A 14874-nucleotide genomic window follows, 5' to 3' on the forward strand; every position below is an offset into this window, starting at 1 on the left:
ATATTGGACATTGATCAAAACAAATATAGGCGGACTTTGTTCACAGAATTTTAGCAGCGTGACTCGAGTCTACGCTTCCGTTTACGGTTAAGTGTGAGATAAGATGTAAGTAGCTAACAGCGTAAAAAAAAAAAAAAAAAGCCCAAATGTAAATTCACAGATGATTTACAGAGAAAATTCCCAAATAAAGGTGCTAGCGACCTAGAAGCCCACATAAGGAAAGGAAAGTAAAGGCTACAAGAGAACATCAGGAGGATTGAAATAGTTTTTTACTGAAATAGTGTAGTAGAATTTTTTTTTTTTTTTTTTACCTATGGCCATGAAAAGAAATAGTGTCATGTAAAAGGCGTTAAAAGCTAAACTATTTAAAAAAAAAAAAAATAATTATTCTATTGTTGCGGGCCAAACATTGAATGGAAAGGATGTATTTCTTAATGTATTAAAGTACAATAACATAGTTGCAAGGTTGTGAATGCATTTGTCAAGTATTTTTTGATGCATTCACCCCTCAACCACGCCCCCACCCTTAGCCACGCCTCCCCAAACCACACCCACACCCATCAACCACGCTGCCACCCTTAGCCACGCCTCCCCAAACCACACCCCCCCACACACACAAAAAACTTTATAAACGAAAATATCTTGCTTCCGGCAACGGTCGACGCGCATTCACGGGAGATGGATGCCGGTGTATGACGTAGGACGTAGCGTAGTAAGCGTTGTGACGTAGAACGAAGTACAGCTAAATCAAACGCTACGTCCTACGTCGGCATCCATCTCCCGTGAATGCGCGTCGACCGTTGCCAGAAGCCAGTTATTTTCATTTATAGTTTTAAATATATTTTTACGACAAAACCGCACGGATTACCCTCAGAAGGCCTTCGTTTATCCCCCTGGAGCTGGATGGATTACTTTTGTGAAGGATGCATGCACATTTTGGGACTTGAAGGAGGTGGACCCCATAACTTGACATTATAACCACTGAAAGATCTAAGACATTTTCTAAAATAACTGAAAATGTGTTCGTCTGAAAAATGATTGACATATGCATCTCGAACGGCTTGAGGGTGAGTAAATCATGGGTTAAATATCATTTTTGGCCGAACTATCCCTTTAACTAATGAACCTTATTGTAAAGTGTTGCCGTTATGTTTTTATTAGTGCTGTAAAACGATTAAAATATTTAATCGCGATTAATCGCATTAATGTCATAGTTAACTCGCAATTAATCACACATTTTTATCTATTCTAAACGTCCCTTGATTTCTTTTTGTCACATTATTTTTTTCTCATTTTAATGCTCTTATCAACATGGAAAAGTGGATCGGCTTGCTTTGTGCAGATCCTTTTTTATTGAAAACAACATCGGCTTATACTGTAGTGTTCAATTTCACACTGACATTCTCACTCGGAGCAAATAATCGCATCAGAGAATACTTGGCCATCAAGTGGTGTTTTAGACTGGACGTGCTGCGATGATCACTCAGTTCACAATGACGAAACACACAGATCTTGGTCTTGTCAAGGGAACCATTTTTAAAAGTAAACTTTCCATTCAGAAACTTATTGGCATCCATTTCTGCGTCTCGCGTTCGCCATCCACTCAAAACGTAGCGTTAGCCTACTACTCTTCGGCCGGCTCGCGAGTCCAAACAAGTGTGTGTGGCAGCACTGTTGTTTTGTTTCCGGTCTAGCTAGATCCGGTGTGGTGTTGTAGTTTTACTAACGTTACTTGTTGTTGCAACAGCATGTGAAAAAAACGACAAAGTTTGCTAGGCCAAAAAGAACGTTAATCTCGCGATAAAAAAATTTACGCCGTTTAAATGGGTTTGCGTTAACGCCGTTAATAACGCGTTTAACTGACAGCACTAGTTTTTATATAGTGGTGTGCCGTGGCCAGAGAAAGGTTTGGAAACACAGATTTACAGCACAGTGACGTCTGAGCGCTCCGGGACATATCTGTGTCCTTTACTGTGCGTTCTGGCTGTTCTCCTGTAATGAATCATTCAGCTCATGTGCATAACAATAGCTCTTCCTGTAGGATTTCTCCATTTTTAGCATCATCTGTTTGTCTTTCTCCCTTCAAGTGTTCTGCTGTGAGAACTGAGAAGACGACGGACCAGGGTTCACGTCGGTCGCTCTCAAGCCTTTGGGCCAGACGTGAGATGAGCTTCTCAGCAAAGGCTTCGTCCTGTCACTCTTCTTAATAAACCGCTTCAGCTGCGCTTCAAGGTTTATCTAACGACCCCAAGACTTTCTTCTGCTGTCCTGATAGGAACTGTTCAAGGACGTCTTGGATCTGCTTACATATGAAATAATTTAAATGAAAATACTTTTTTTCCACAGATCTGTTGAGAATGATGATTCACTAATTTCAACTGCACATTGATGGATGATTTAAGAAAAGAAAAAAATTAATATGACGTGGAGAACTTTAGATGTAATTTAGGTCACACTTTATTTTAAGGTGTCATTGTTACAGTGTGATTATATATTTAAGTGCTGAGTAATATTAATTAACTACATGTACTTACTATAGGGTTAGGGTAGGATTAGGGTTTGGTTGAGGGTTAGTTGCACGTAATTATGTATAATTTACTGTTATTACTATAATAAGTACATGTAACGTAAAAAGACACTATTGCAGAGAGACTCCGCCCACACGCTCTTCTGATTGGCTGTGACTTGATTTTGTTGCGATTGCAGTGCGCTTGCAGAGACTCCGCCCACACACTCTTCTGATTGGCTGTGACTTGATTTTGTTGCGAGTGCAGTGCGCTTGCAGAGACTCTGCCCACACACTCTTCTGATTAGCTGTGATTTTTGATTGATTTGATTGTGAGTGCAGTGCGCTTGCAAAGAGACTCCGCCCACACACTCTTCTGATTGGCTGTGACTTGATTTTGCTGTGAGTGCAGTGCGCTTGCAGAGACTCCACCCACACGCTCTTCTGATTGGCCGTGACTTGATTGATTTAATTGGGAGTGCAGTGCGCTTTCAGAGAGACTCTGTTGCTAGAATCTTATCACATTGCGTCTGGTTAGGTTTTACCCACACGGTTTTACCCACAATCCCTGAAGCACACAATTGAATGCAAGTACAATATAGAAGTGACTTACAGCTCCAAAGTACGGGGCCTGATGAACCACTCCTGTCCCGTCATCATCACGCACGTAGTTATCAACCACCACAGAGAACGCCCCACTCTCCTTACACTGAGAGGACAAACAAGCATTTGTCAAGATCACATTTAACAGATGCAGAGCTTTAAACAGAAAGACTTGTCATATCATCCTGACTGATGACACTTTAAGGCAGGGTTCACCAATCTCGGTCCTGGAGGGCCGGTGTCCTGCAGAGTTTAGCTCCAACCCCAATTAAACACACCTGAACCAGCTAATCAAGGTCTCACTAGGCATACTAGAAACTTTCAAACAGGTGTGTTGGAGCTGGTTGGAGCTAAACTCTGCAGGGACAGCGGCCCTCCAGGACCGAGATTGGTGAACCCTGCTTTAAGGAGTGGATTTGGTGCAACTTCACACACTCACGGATGCATGGATTAAAAGCAACACTTATGGTCAGAAACTTTATTATAATCCTTAACCGATACTGACAGAAGTCTCAGCTTTGGTGCTCTTCGCGTGTGGGTTAAAAATTACTGAATAAATTGTTATAAATTGTTTCATTTCAATGAAATTAATGTACTATATTCTAGTTCTATAATGTTTTTTTATGTACTAATTTGTATTTTTAGGGGATTTTATGGAACTAAATTATATTTACGCTGTATTTATAATCCATTTATTCACTTTTTGAGTATAGACCTGAAAATTAAATTTCCAACTTAAACTGTCGTTAATCTTGAATGCTTTAGAGCAACGGACTTAAAGGATTAGTTCACTTTCAAAAATTTTTTTGCTGATAATTTACTCACCCCGATGTCATCCAAGATATCCATGTCTTTCTTTCATCCGTCGAAAAGAAATTAAGGTTTTTGAGGAAAACATCCCAGGATTTTTCTACACAGAATGGACTTCAGTGGCACCCAACTATTCCAATGTTCAAAGAAGGTTCAAATGTCCGTCTCAGTGCAGCTTCACAGTCTCGACACAATCCCAGTCGAGAAATAAGGGTCTTATCTCACGAAACAATCGGTCATTTTCTAAAAAAAACAACAATTACATACTTTTTAACCACAAATGCTCGTCGTGTACCATCTCTGAGTACCATCACGCATCACGTCAAGTTATTTGTCTGTGTACTCCGGTTCAAAAAGGAAGGGAAGGGCGAAAAATTTCACCTCATTTTCTCCTCCAACTTCAAAATCATCCGACATCTTTGTTTTAATTTATTATTATTATTAGTTTTTTTTTTTTTCGTGACCTTTCCAACGTGATGATGTAATACATGGCACATCTCAGAGATGGTACAAGATGAGCATTTGTGGTTAAAAAGTTTTTTTTTGTTTTTTTTTTAGAAAAAGACCGATCGTTTCGCTAGATAAGACCCTTATTTCTCGACTGGGAGACTTTGAAGCTGCATTGAGACGGACATTTGAACCTCCTTTGAACATTGGTATAGTTGGTTGCCATTGAAGTCCATTATACGGAGAAAAATCCTGGAATGTTTTCCTCAAAAACCTTAATTTCTTTTCGACTGAAGAAGGAAAGACATGGATATCTTGGATGACATCGGGGTGAGTAAATTATCAGCAACATTTTTTGTGAAAGTGAACTAATCCTTTAAGTTTGATATCTTTTCGAAGACTACACGTGGCAGATTATTGCTGAAGTGAAAAAAAAAAGTTTAAAAAAAGGGAACTTAAAAAAAGTTTGTTACAAAAAATGAAATATGAAATATATATTTTCAAAAACATGTTTTCCTCTAAAACTGAGAAAATCAAAACCATAAATCTAAACAAGTTGTGTTAAAATTTTGAGCCCGATATCTCAAAAAATGAGATTTCAGTGAGATGTTGTTCGGCTGCAGTACCAAACGCTTCCACTAGAGGAACTTCGTCTCACATTCATTTCGCACAAGTGTGATATTTTTTTCAGGACCATTTAAATCTCATCCATGATTTTTTTTTTTCACATAGCAAGTGCCAAAACCTTTATCAAGTTTCGTACCATACCGATGAAGAAAAAAATGATATAAAAATAAGTCAAATTTTTCGGTCAAAAACCGCACCAGAGGCTTTGTTGACCCCAAAAAAAAAATCATTCTGTCAGTATTTCCTCAATCTATGTTCACTCTAAAGAGACGTGAGTGTACGAGATGCAGCATTACGTGGTTTACCTTGATGAAGTACTCAAAAAGAGGCTTGTATTTTTTGCCCTTCAGGTTCTTGCCAGGAAATCTATAAAACAAAAACACACTTGATCAGCACTGAACTACAACAGCACAGCGGCTGGAGAATTACTGGAATAACTGAAACATAAGGCCAAAACACTCTCTGACCTTTCCGGATATGAACACTTACAAGGGTCTTTGATTGATCAATACAGAAAAACAGGTGAGAATTTAATTGAGTTGTGAACAGTCAAGTCACCTTTATTTATACAGCGCTTTTAACAAAATAGATTGTTTCAAAGCAGCTTTACAGTGATAATAGGAAAAGAGCCACAGAACACACATTCTCACACAAAACTGGTCTGAATGTCTTTAATGACACTTTAACATTGCTTTTTTGAAGCGGCTAAATTGACTGTAATTGCATGTAAAAGAGTGACCAGCACCGTCTTCATAATTTCTCATTTTTTGTGTTCAACAGATGAAGGAGCACAAAGAAAACATCATACAGGTTTGGAATATGGTGTGGTGAGTAAATTAATGACTTGTTTTAACACAAACATTAAGACGTGCAGTGAAATCAACTCTACTCTTGCTCCTCATTCCAGTCACAGCATCACCTCCTGAAGAACTTTCATCAAGAGCAGAGATATTAATCAATAATAGCAGTTCGGCTCAGGAATAATCCCACAATACCTCAGCTTACTGTTATCAGCCCTGCACACTGCTCAGAGAACACACACACACACACACTGAGTCACACACACACACACTCACACAAAAAACACGCAATCAGACACACACACACAAAAAAAAAAAACAATCACACACACAATAACACACTCACACAATCATATAAAATCACACACACTCACTCACTCACTCACTCACACACACACACATACCCCAGTTACCTCTTTAAACAAAGACTCTACTCTATTATACGGAGGTGAGATGAAAATGTAATTAAAACTTTTCTGAAGGAAGTTCCCTTCAGATATACATTCATATAACTATGAAAGCGCAAACCTGTAGAAATCGTGTTTTTACTTCAGTTAAATCACGGCCTTTTGAAGTTTAATAATCACAGTGAGCCATATCTATAGTCCTGTTATTCTGTCCCCAGATTTAAGACCTTGTGAATTGATAATTAAGACTTTTCTAATAACGTTTAATATATTAAAGACTCTTTAAGGCCTTACATTTTATCAAACTGAATTTAAAGGGCACTTATTATGCAAAATTCACTTATTGAATTATTTATTGAACATAAATGCCCCCCCGCCCTGAGTGAGCTGGACACAAGCCCCGCCCCCACGACTGTTGATTGACACTGCAGTTTTAGCGTAGACATACACTTACTCGTCAGGTTTTATACTACACGCATTCTCTCTGGCCAATAGAAACGTCAGGACACAAGGGTTTCTTATGAACAAGGAAGTGACATCATCGTGTGGTTCAGAGTCTGCACTAATAAACTCACTTGTCCAGAATGGTGTATTCAGCGTCCGTTTTGAAGAGAGCGACGAGTCTGGCCTCCATCATGATGTAAACTTTCTGCGAGCTGTTGTCTGACACACATTACACATGACAAACACAGAAATCAAAACATTGGTTAGGGGTAAGATGTGCCAGCTGTGTCTTGTATAGGTGTTATCTGAGACACATTACACATGATAAAAGACAAACACAGTGATCAAAACATTAATGAACAAGCAGATGGTTGGGGGTAAGATGTGCCAGCTATTCCTGCGCCCCATGAAGCTTTGCGTGAATTATGGGTGTGACTTCCGTTAAGCTGTAAACTATCAGAGAAAGACTCACTCTATGAACAAAATAATACAGGTTTTTTTAAATTGTACAGGACTATTCTACTCAGCCTTCAACCATCGAACACTAAAAGGACATCTAAAGGTGTAAAAGCATCAACGAGGTACTTTCAACATGAAGAGTGATTCTTTACACAGAACCAAAACTGTAACCATTTATAATTATTGTTGTTGTTCTGGTTGTCTGTGTGTGTGTGTGTGTGTGTGTGCGTGCGTGCGTGCGTGCGTGCGTGCGTGCGAGTGAGTGTGTGAGCGAGTGAGTGAGTGAGTGAGTGAGTGAGTGAGTGAGTGAGTGAGTGTGAGTGTGAGTGAGAGTGAGTGAGAGAGCGAGCGAGAGAGTGAGTGAGAGTGAGTGAGAGAGCGAGCGAGAGAGTGAGTGAGCGAGCAAGTGAGAGAGCGAGTGAGTGAGAGACTGAGTCAGTGAGTGAGAGTGAGTGAGTGAGTGAGTGTGTGAGTGTGTGAGTGTGTGAGCGAGTGAGAGTGAGTGAGCGAGTGAGCGAGTGAGTGAGAGTGAGCGAGTGAGTGAGCGAGTGAGTGAGCGAGTGAGTGAGCGAGTGAGTGTGTGTGTGTGTGTGTGTGTGTGTGTGTGTTTGTTTGAAGAAATGTGAATGTTTTCTATTTGTATGTATCCGTTTTATAATTAGAATGTACTTAGAAATGCCCAACCAGGGACAGGAGTTGAAAATTAGCATTAGCTATAAACTCTATATGCTGCGCATCAGTTACAGGCTTTGTATTGTAACTATATTTGACTGTATGGTCCCTGTTAAATAAATAAATAAATAAATAAATAAATAAATAAATAAATAAATAGAAAGAAAGAACGAAAAGATCAAGAGAGAAGGATCAAGGAGAAAAACGAGAGATTCTTCGCGCATCCCAGTGAATTATTAATGGAATATTCCGTAAATTAAATCGGGAGAACAGAACACAAATGTGCAGTATATGTATATTGTAATTCTATTACAGTGGAATGCAAAAGGAAAAAATAAAATAATGATGAGGAAAAGAATCCAGCGACTGAAAAGAGCTCTTGCCATAGTAGATATTTTTGTTATAATGTCACGTTAAAATACCAAGTTTTACGTTATTCTCATGACGTCGAAAATAAAACATGAAGGGAAACTGACAGATAAGCTTTATTAATAGGGCAATCTTATGATTTCAAATTAATGGAAGATCCCCAAACTGGAAGAGCCACCCATAATTCAGAGCGTCAGGAATAAGGTGGATATAGATAACATGTAAGGGCAACACAGATGATGCGTCATGTAGATATAAGCTGTCAATCACAGCAGCATCTCTAAACACCACACAGATTCAAAAGGGATTCGAAGGGACCTGAGAAAAAAACGCTCTGATATAACGACACACACACATACACACACGGAGAGAAAAACATCAATAAAACATGGCACTTCCCCAGGGCAGGCTGGGAAATGATTGGGCAGAGATGTGGATCACACACACACACACACACATTGGTATTCAGCACGTCTCTCTCCTGCAGCAGAGGAAGAGCTGGTGACTCCACAGGCTCACGGCGCCCCCTGTCAGTCACTGTAGGAACCACAGCACCAACTGGGTCAGGCTTTAAGAGCCTCGCACACTGAGCGCAACATTTCCGCATTCGTCATTCGGTGGCTCTTGTTAATGACCTGCTTTGAGCTCGGAAGCACACAGTGAGCCATATCTATAGTCCTGTTATTCGGTCCCTAAATGTAAGACCTCTAGAAATTATAATTAAGACTTTTCTAATACCATTTAATATATTAAAGACTATTCATGGGTAGGGGTGTGCCGGTTTCAGAATTGGTGATGACGGTTATGACGTGAGTCAAATGTGACGGTTCGTAACATAACCATCGGGGGGGGGGGGGGGTTCGTCTGTTATAGGACAACTTAGTTTGAATAAACGAGCAGACACTGATTAGCTATTTGATCGCCTAAATTAAAAAAAATAAAATTAATATTTGTGTAGTGTTCAATGTTGTTATCGATAGAGATACGCGGATGGGGTATTATTTCGTCCGCAACCGCATCACAAAACTCATCATCCGCACCAACGTTTTTTGAACAAATCTCAAAGCCGCACCCGCCCGCCATCCGCTGATTGTTTTGCAGTCTATGGACGATGCAATGCTCTGCTGATGCGAGCCGCAAGAAAGCCCTTGTCTGTTCTAGAAAAGATGCAGCAAAGATATTTAATGCTAATGTATGAGGCATAGGCCTACGCTGAGTTTCATTCATTTACGATGAGATGCGCTCTAGTTCAACTTCACAATGCAATGCAAGTGAACGCGGCGCATCGGAGCCTCCATGTCACGGTTATTATATTGTCATTTGCTTTTTATTTATTAAATACATGCAATTGGTTGATGAAACATTTATTAAAATTAATATACAATTTATACAAAACGAAATTCGCTTTAAAGAAAGGCTTTCTAATGAAAAACTTAATGAAGTGGTAAAATTATGTCTGACGATTTACAAAACAAAACTTGCGTTGGTACTTGGCAAAGAATCAAATACAGTTGGAAACGACGTAGACCATTAATGACACAGACTGTTAACAATTGTTTTTAATTAGTGTTTAAACATTCTCTATGATAAAAAATGTTTGTAAAAAATATTTTAATAACACGGTTTTGGCGGTTATAGAGTTCTAATGACGGTGTTCAACTATAACCGTCAGTCTCACGGTTATATACTAACCGTCACACCCCTATTCATGGGCTTATAATTGGTCAAACTGAATTTAAGTCTTTTTAAGGACCCAGTCACACACACTCGTCAGGTGATTTACTACACAACTAGGCCAAGAGAAACATTGTGCTCTATAATAAATAAAACTTGACTTGAGGACAGATTAAAGTGAGCAGCGCGTCAGAACAACGGAGCGGTTCACACACACTCGCCACTCAGGGTTATTTATGCTAATGATCTTTCAGAGCTATATCTATAATATTTTTATCTAGAGCTAAAAGTGCTTCATTCAAGACTTCTGTGTACCGTTACACCCCAAACGTATATATATACGGTGCGATTTGCTACCCTCCGGTCTAAACACTAAATTCTTAATTTTCAACATTGCTAATAATAATGAGTGTTTCTTGAGCATCAAATCATCATATTAGAATGATTTCTGAAGGATCATGTGACACTCAAGATTGGAGTAATGATGCTGAGAATTACACTTTGATCACAGGAATAAATAGAGATAATAGATAATAGAAATCTTTATCTTAAAAATATTCATAATATTTAACAATATGACTGGACTTTTTTGTACTTTTAATTAAATAAATGCAGCCTTGGTGAGCTTAAGACACATTAAAACTAGTGGTCGACCGATATATCGCCGAGGCCGATATATCGGCCGATATTTGGAATTTTTTAGATATCGGCATCGGCCGATAAATCTTTCCGTTTGGCCGATATATTTCAAAACAGTTTGTGACTGTGCATTAGCGCTTTTTTCCACTGACGCGAACAGAGCGAGCGTGAATGAACTGAATACACTCGCTCTGCTCCGGCCAGCACCGTAAAACAAGCCACTCAGAAGTGAAGCAGACATCTGACAGACACAGTAAATGACCATTCGCATTCGCTTTCTAACCTGACGCTACATTGTGTTACACACAAAAACACTCCGGCGTGCAGCAGAGTCTATTCAAACAGTACCGTGATATGTCAGATCCGCAGCCCAGCGGTAGCTCCAGTGGGGGTCACAGATGTGATATAAACAAATTCAAACACAACTGAAAACATTTTACCTCACAAACAGTCAAAAATCCTGTAACTGGCTGTTCCTCAGATACGCGCGTTGTTCTCGGGTTACATTTAAACTAGACGCTGTTTTCCCACGGACTCGCGTGCACGGAAAAGCTGGGTCGCGTGCATTACAGATCAGTTGGTCGCGTGAGGTGGATGAGAGGAGAACACTATGTAATAATATTAAGTTTGAAAATAAATCCTTGAAAATGTTATTCACTATCAACTGTATTTATTTATCCATGATTGGCGTAATATCGTGTGTAGTATACATTTTCATATGTTCATGTATGTCATGCAAATAGCCTACATGTGACGGCTTGCAACGTTTTAAAGAAACAAACAAGCAAAACTAAACACATAAATCATTATTATTTAAATATACTTGAAGTAAAACAACCTTAAAAAAAGGTTGAACTATTTAAACTATTTTAAAGTAAATAGTGTAAATAAACTATGTGAGATTTATATTTAACTATGTTGTACATAAAATGTATGTAATCTCACATACTATTTTGTCATTAATTTATGAATATTGTTTAGATTGGTTCATTAATGATAAATGTTATTTGTAACCTGAAGTAAGCAGCAGTAATTATTTATGTGACTGAAAAAATGACTGTAAATATTAAAGCAGACAAGAAGTTGCACTAAAACTTTATTTATTGAAGTGTTACCTTACCTTTTTGTTTACATTTTAATTTCTTAGTAAATATTTTTTATTGCAAAAAGAATTTTGCATAAATAGTATGTACAATAAATGTTCATTTAGTTTCACCAATATTCTTTATGTCTCTCATTTACTGTATTCACATGTATTGTATCGGCCTCATATCGGCCAATCGGCCAGATTGCTTTCTCAATATCTGCATCGGCATCGGCCATTAAAAATCCCATATCGGTCGACCACTAATTAAAACTAGTGCTGTCAGTTAAACGCGTTATTAACGGTGTTAACGCAAACCCATTTTAACGGCGTACATTTTTTTTATCGCGAGATTAACGTTCTTTTTGGCCTAGCAAACTTTGTCGTTGTTTTCACATGCTGTTGCAACAACAAGTAACGTTAGAAAAACTACAACACCACACCGGATCTAGCTAGACCGGAAACAAAACAACAGTGCTGCCGCACACACTTGTTTGGACTCGCGAGCCGGCCGAAGAGTAGTAGGCTAACGCTACGTTTTGAGTGGATGGCGAGCGCGAGACGCCCAAATGGATGCCAATAAGATTCTGAATGGAAAGTTTACTTTTAAAAAGTTGCCAAATGGTTCCCTTGACAAGACCAAGATATGTGTGTTTCGTCGTTGTGAACTGAGCGATCATCGCAGCACGTCCAGTCTGAAACACCACTGGATGGCCAAGTATTCTCTGATGCGATTATTTGCTCCGAGTGAGAATGTTAGTGTGAAATTGAACACTACAGTATAAGCCAATGTTGTTTTCAATAAAAAAGCATCTGCACAAAGCAAGCCGATCCACTTTTCCATGTTGATAAGAGCATTAAAATGAGAAAAAATAATGTGACAAAAAGAAATCAAGGGACGTTTAGAATAGATAAAAATGTGCGATTAATTGCGAGTTAACTATGACATTAATGCGATTAATCGCGATTAAATATTTTAATCGTTTGACAGCACAAATTAAATAATTAAAAATCTTACCGATCCCAAACGTCTGAACGGCAGTGCTTGTAGTCTAATGGCTATCCAGTTGTTAATGTATATAATAACTTCATTTTTGCTTCCACATAACTGCAGATGAAGCGCACCTTTGACCTTGACGTAGCTGAGGTCGGGGTTGACGCAGAGGGCCAGGTTGCTGGGAAGGGTCCAGGGTGTGGTGGTCCACGCGATGAAGCTCACGGTCTCGTCCTCCACGAGAGGGAAGGACACGATCACAGACGGATCCTGCACATCCTGAGGAGCAAATCAAGCACTTTACACAGATGAACACCACAGACAAGTGAGGACATGGAGAACAGCAGAGAGCCTCACACACTTTCAGCAGGGCTGCACGATATTGAAGAAAAATGCAATAATGCGATATGCGATACGATAATGCTTTAAGTGTGTAAAATAAACTTAAATTATCTTAAAAATATATTTAAAATTAATGTTTCACATTCTTTTTGTGACAAGAAAACATCCCTACAGCTTCTGACAGTGAACAGCAGTGTTTTACTATATATAAAAAGTGTTATTTTAACATCAGTGGGGTTCAGGTTATCCTACATTACGGTTATTTAACAACAGAAACTGAATAATCAGACGAAAAAATAAACACTGCTTAGTTTTCACTGTATGAATTAAACATATACTGATTCTTTTTAAAGCTACAAAAGTTATTCAGCCGAGAGCAGAGAGTGATTTTCTCTTTTCTTTTGTTCATGACCCCAAGCTGTTGCGATAAATACATTTGAGATACTTCGATAATTTCGATATATTGTGCAGCCCTACTTTTCAGCATCATTACTCCAGTCTTCAGTGTCACATGATCCTTCAGAAATCACTCTAATATGATGATTTGATCATTTCTTTGATCACTCAAGAAACATTTATAATTATTATTATCAATGTTGAAAACGGATATATACACTTTTTTTTTTTTTCAGGATTCTTTGATGAATAGAAAGTTAAATTTAATTTATTTGAAATATAATCTTTTATAACATTATAAATGTCTTTACTGCCACTTTTGATCAATATAATTCATCCTTGCTGAATAAAAGTACTAATTTATTTTATTGAATTCAGTAATTCTTATAAAATATAAAAATTTCTTATAAAAATTCTTATAGAATTCAGTAATTCTACAGTAATTCTTAGTACTGACCCGAAATTTTTTGAATGGTAGTGAATAATGCTACAAAAGCTTTCTATTTCTGTTCATCAAAGATCCAGTGATGACTTGGAGAACATCAGTGTTTTACTATATATAAAAAGTGTTATTTTAACAGTGGGGTTCAGGGGTTCAGGTTATCCTACATTAGGGTTATTTAACAACAGAAACTGAATAATCAGACGTAAAAATAAACACTGCTTAGTTTTTACTGTATGAATTAAATATATACTGATTCTTTTTAAAGCTACAAAAGTTATTCAGCCGAGAGCAGAGAGTGATTTTCTCTTTGTCTTTTGTTCATGACCCCAGCTGTTGTGATAAATACATTTGAGATACTTCGATACTTCAGGATTCTTTGATGAATAGAAAGTTCAATTTCGTTTATTTGAAATATAATCTTTTATAACATTATAAATGTGTTTACTGCCACTTTTGATCAATATAATTCATCCTTGCTGAATAAAAGTATTGATTTATTTTATTTTTTGGAACTTTCTGTTCATCAAAGATCCAGTGATGACTTGGAGAACATCAGTGAGCTCAGCATCATCTTGACCTTGTAATTCTGATTGGCCTCGAAGTTGGAGAGCGGTGTGTTGCAGGCGGTGGAGAACGGCATGACCTTCACCCCACGATACACCAGACCCGTGTCGAACAGCTGCTTAAACACCCACCTGAAACACAACACAACACAACAACCCTCGCGTCACGTCACGTGTGTCCAGCTGCCATTATCTCTAATCAATGTAAACGCTGGAAACTGAAAGATGGCTTATCTTATTTTAGGGATGAAATTTTAGGCCGATACCGATAACCGATAATTCTTTATATTTGAAAGCCAATAACCGATATATTGGCCGATAAATCTAAATCTAATTTTATATATCATTTTTTGAGAGCCTGATTACAAAACAAGTCTCATCATTAAAATCAATGTCCCAAAAACACAATTATAATGTTCTCATTATCATTTTATGAAGCCGATATGACACACTTGTGCTGCACTTTACTGTATTTTCCTTTTTTGAAGTGATTCCAATCATTAGGGGTGTAACAATACATCGATATGGATCGATGCATCGATCAAACGTCTAACGATAAGATGCATCGATGCCACACATAAAATATCGATATA

General features: G+C 38.1%; 1 protein-coding gene across 2 annotated transcripts in view; it reads right to left on the minus strand.

Annotated features, from left to right (window-relative positions):
- Positions 1-14874, minus strand: part of iars1 (isoleucyl-tRNA synthetase 1) — a 136950-nt gene that overhangs the window by 105362 nt on the left and 16714 nt on the right. For both annotated transcript variants that reach the window (XM_079857204.1, XM_079857205.1), the window contains exons 6-10: positions 14296-14413; positions 12667-12814; positions 6776-6863; positions 5299-5359; positions 3120-3215 (exon numbers count right to left, since the gene is read on the minus strand). In XM_079857204.1, the coding sequence (XP_079713330.1) occupies positions 3120-3215; positions 5299-5359; positions 6776-6863; positions 12667-12814; positions 14296-14413 (511 nt within the window). The remainder of the gene's footprint in view (positions 1-3119; positions 3216-5298; positions 5360-6775; positions 6864-12666; positions 12815-14295; positions 14414-14874) is intronic.

The sequence above is a fragment of the Squalius cephalus genome (genome assembly GCF_949319135.1).
Source record: "Squalius cephalus genome assembly, chromosome: 22".
Classification (NCBI taxonomy): Eukaryota; Metazoa; Chordata; class Actinopteri; order Cypriniformes; family Leuciscidae; genus Squalius; species Squalius cephalus.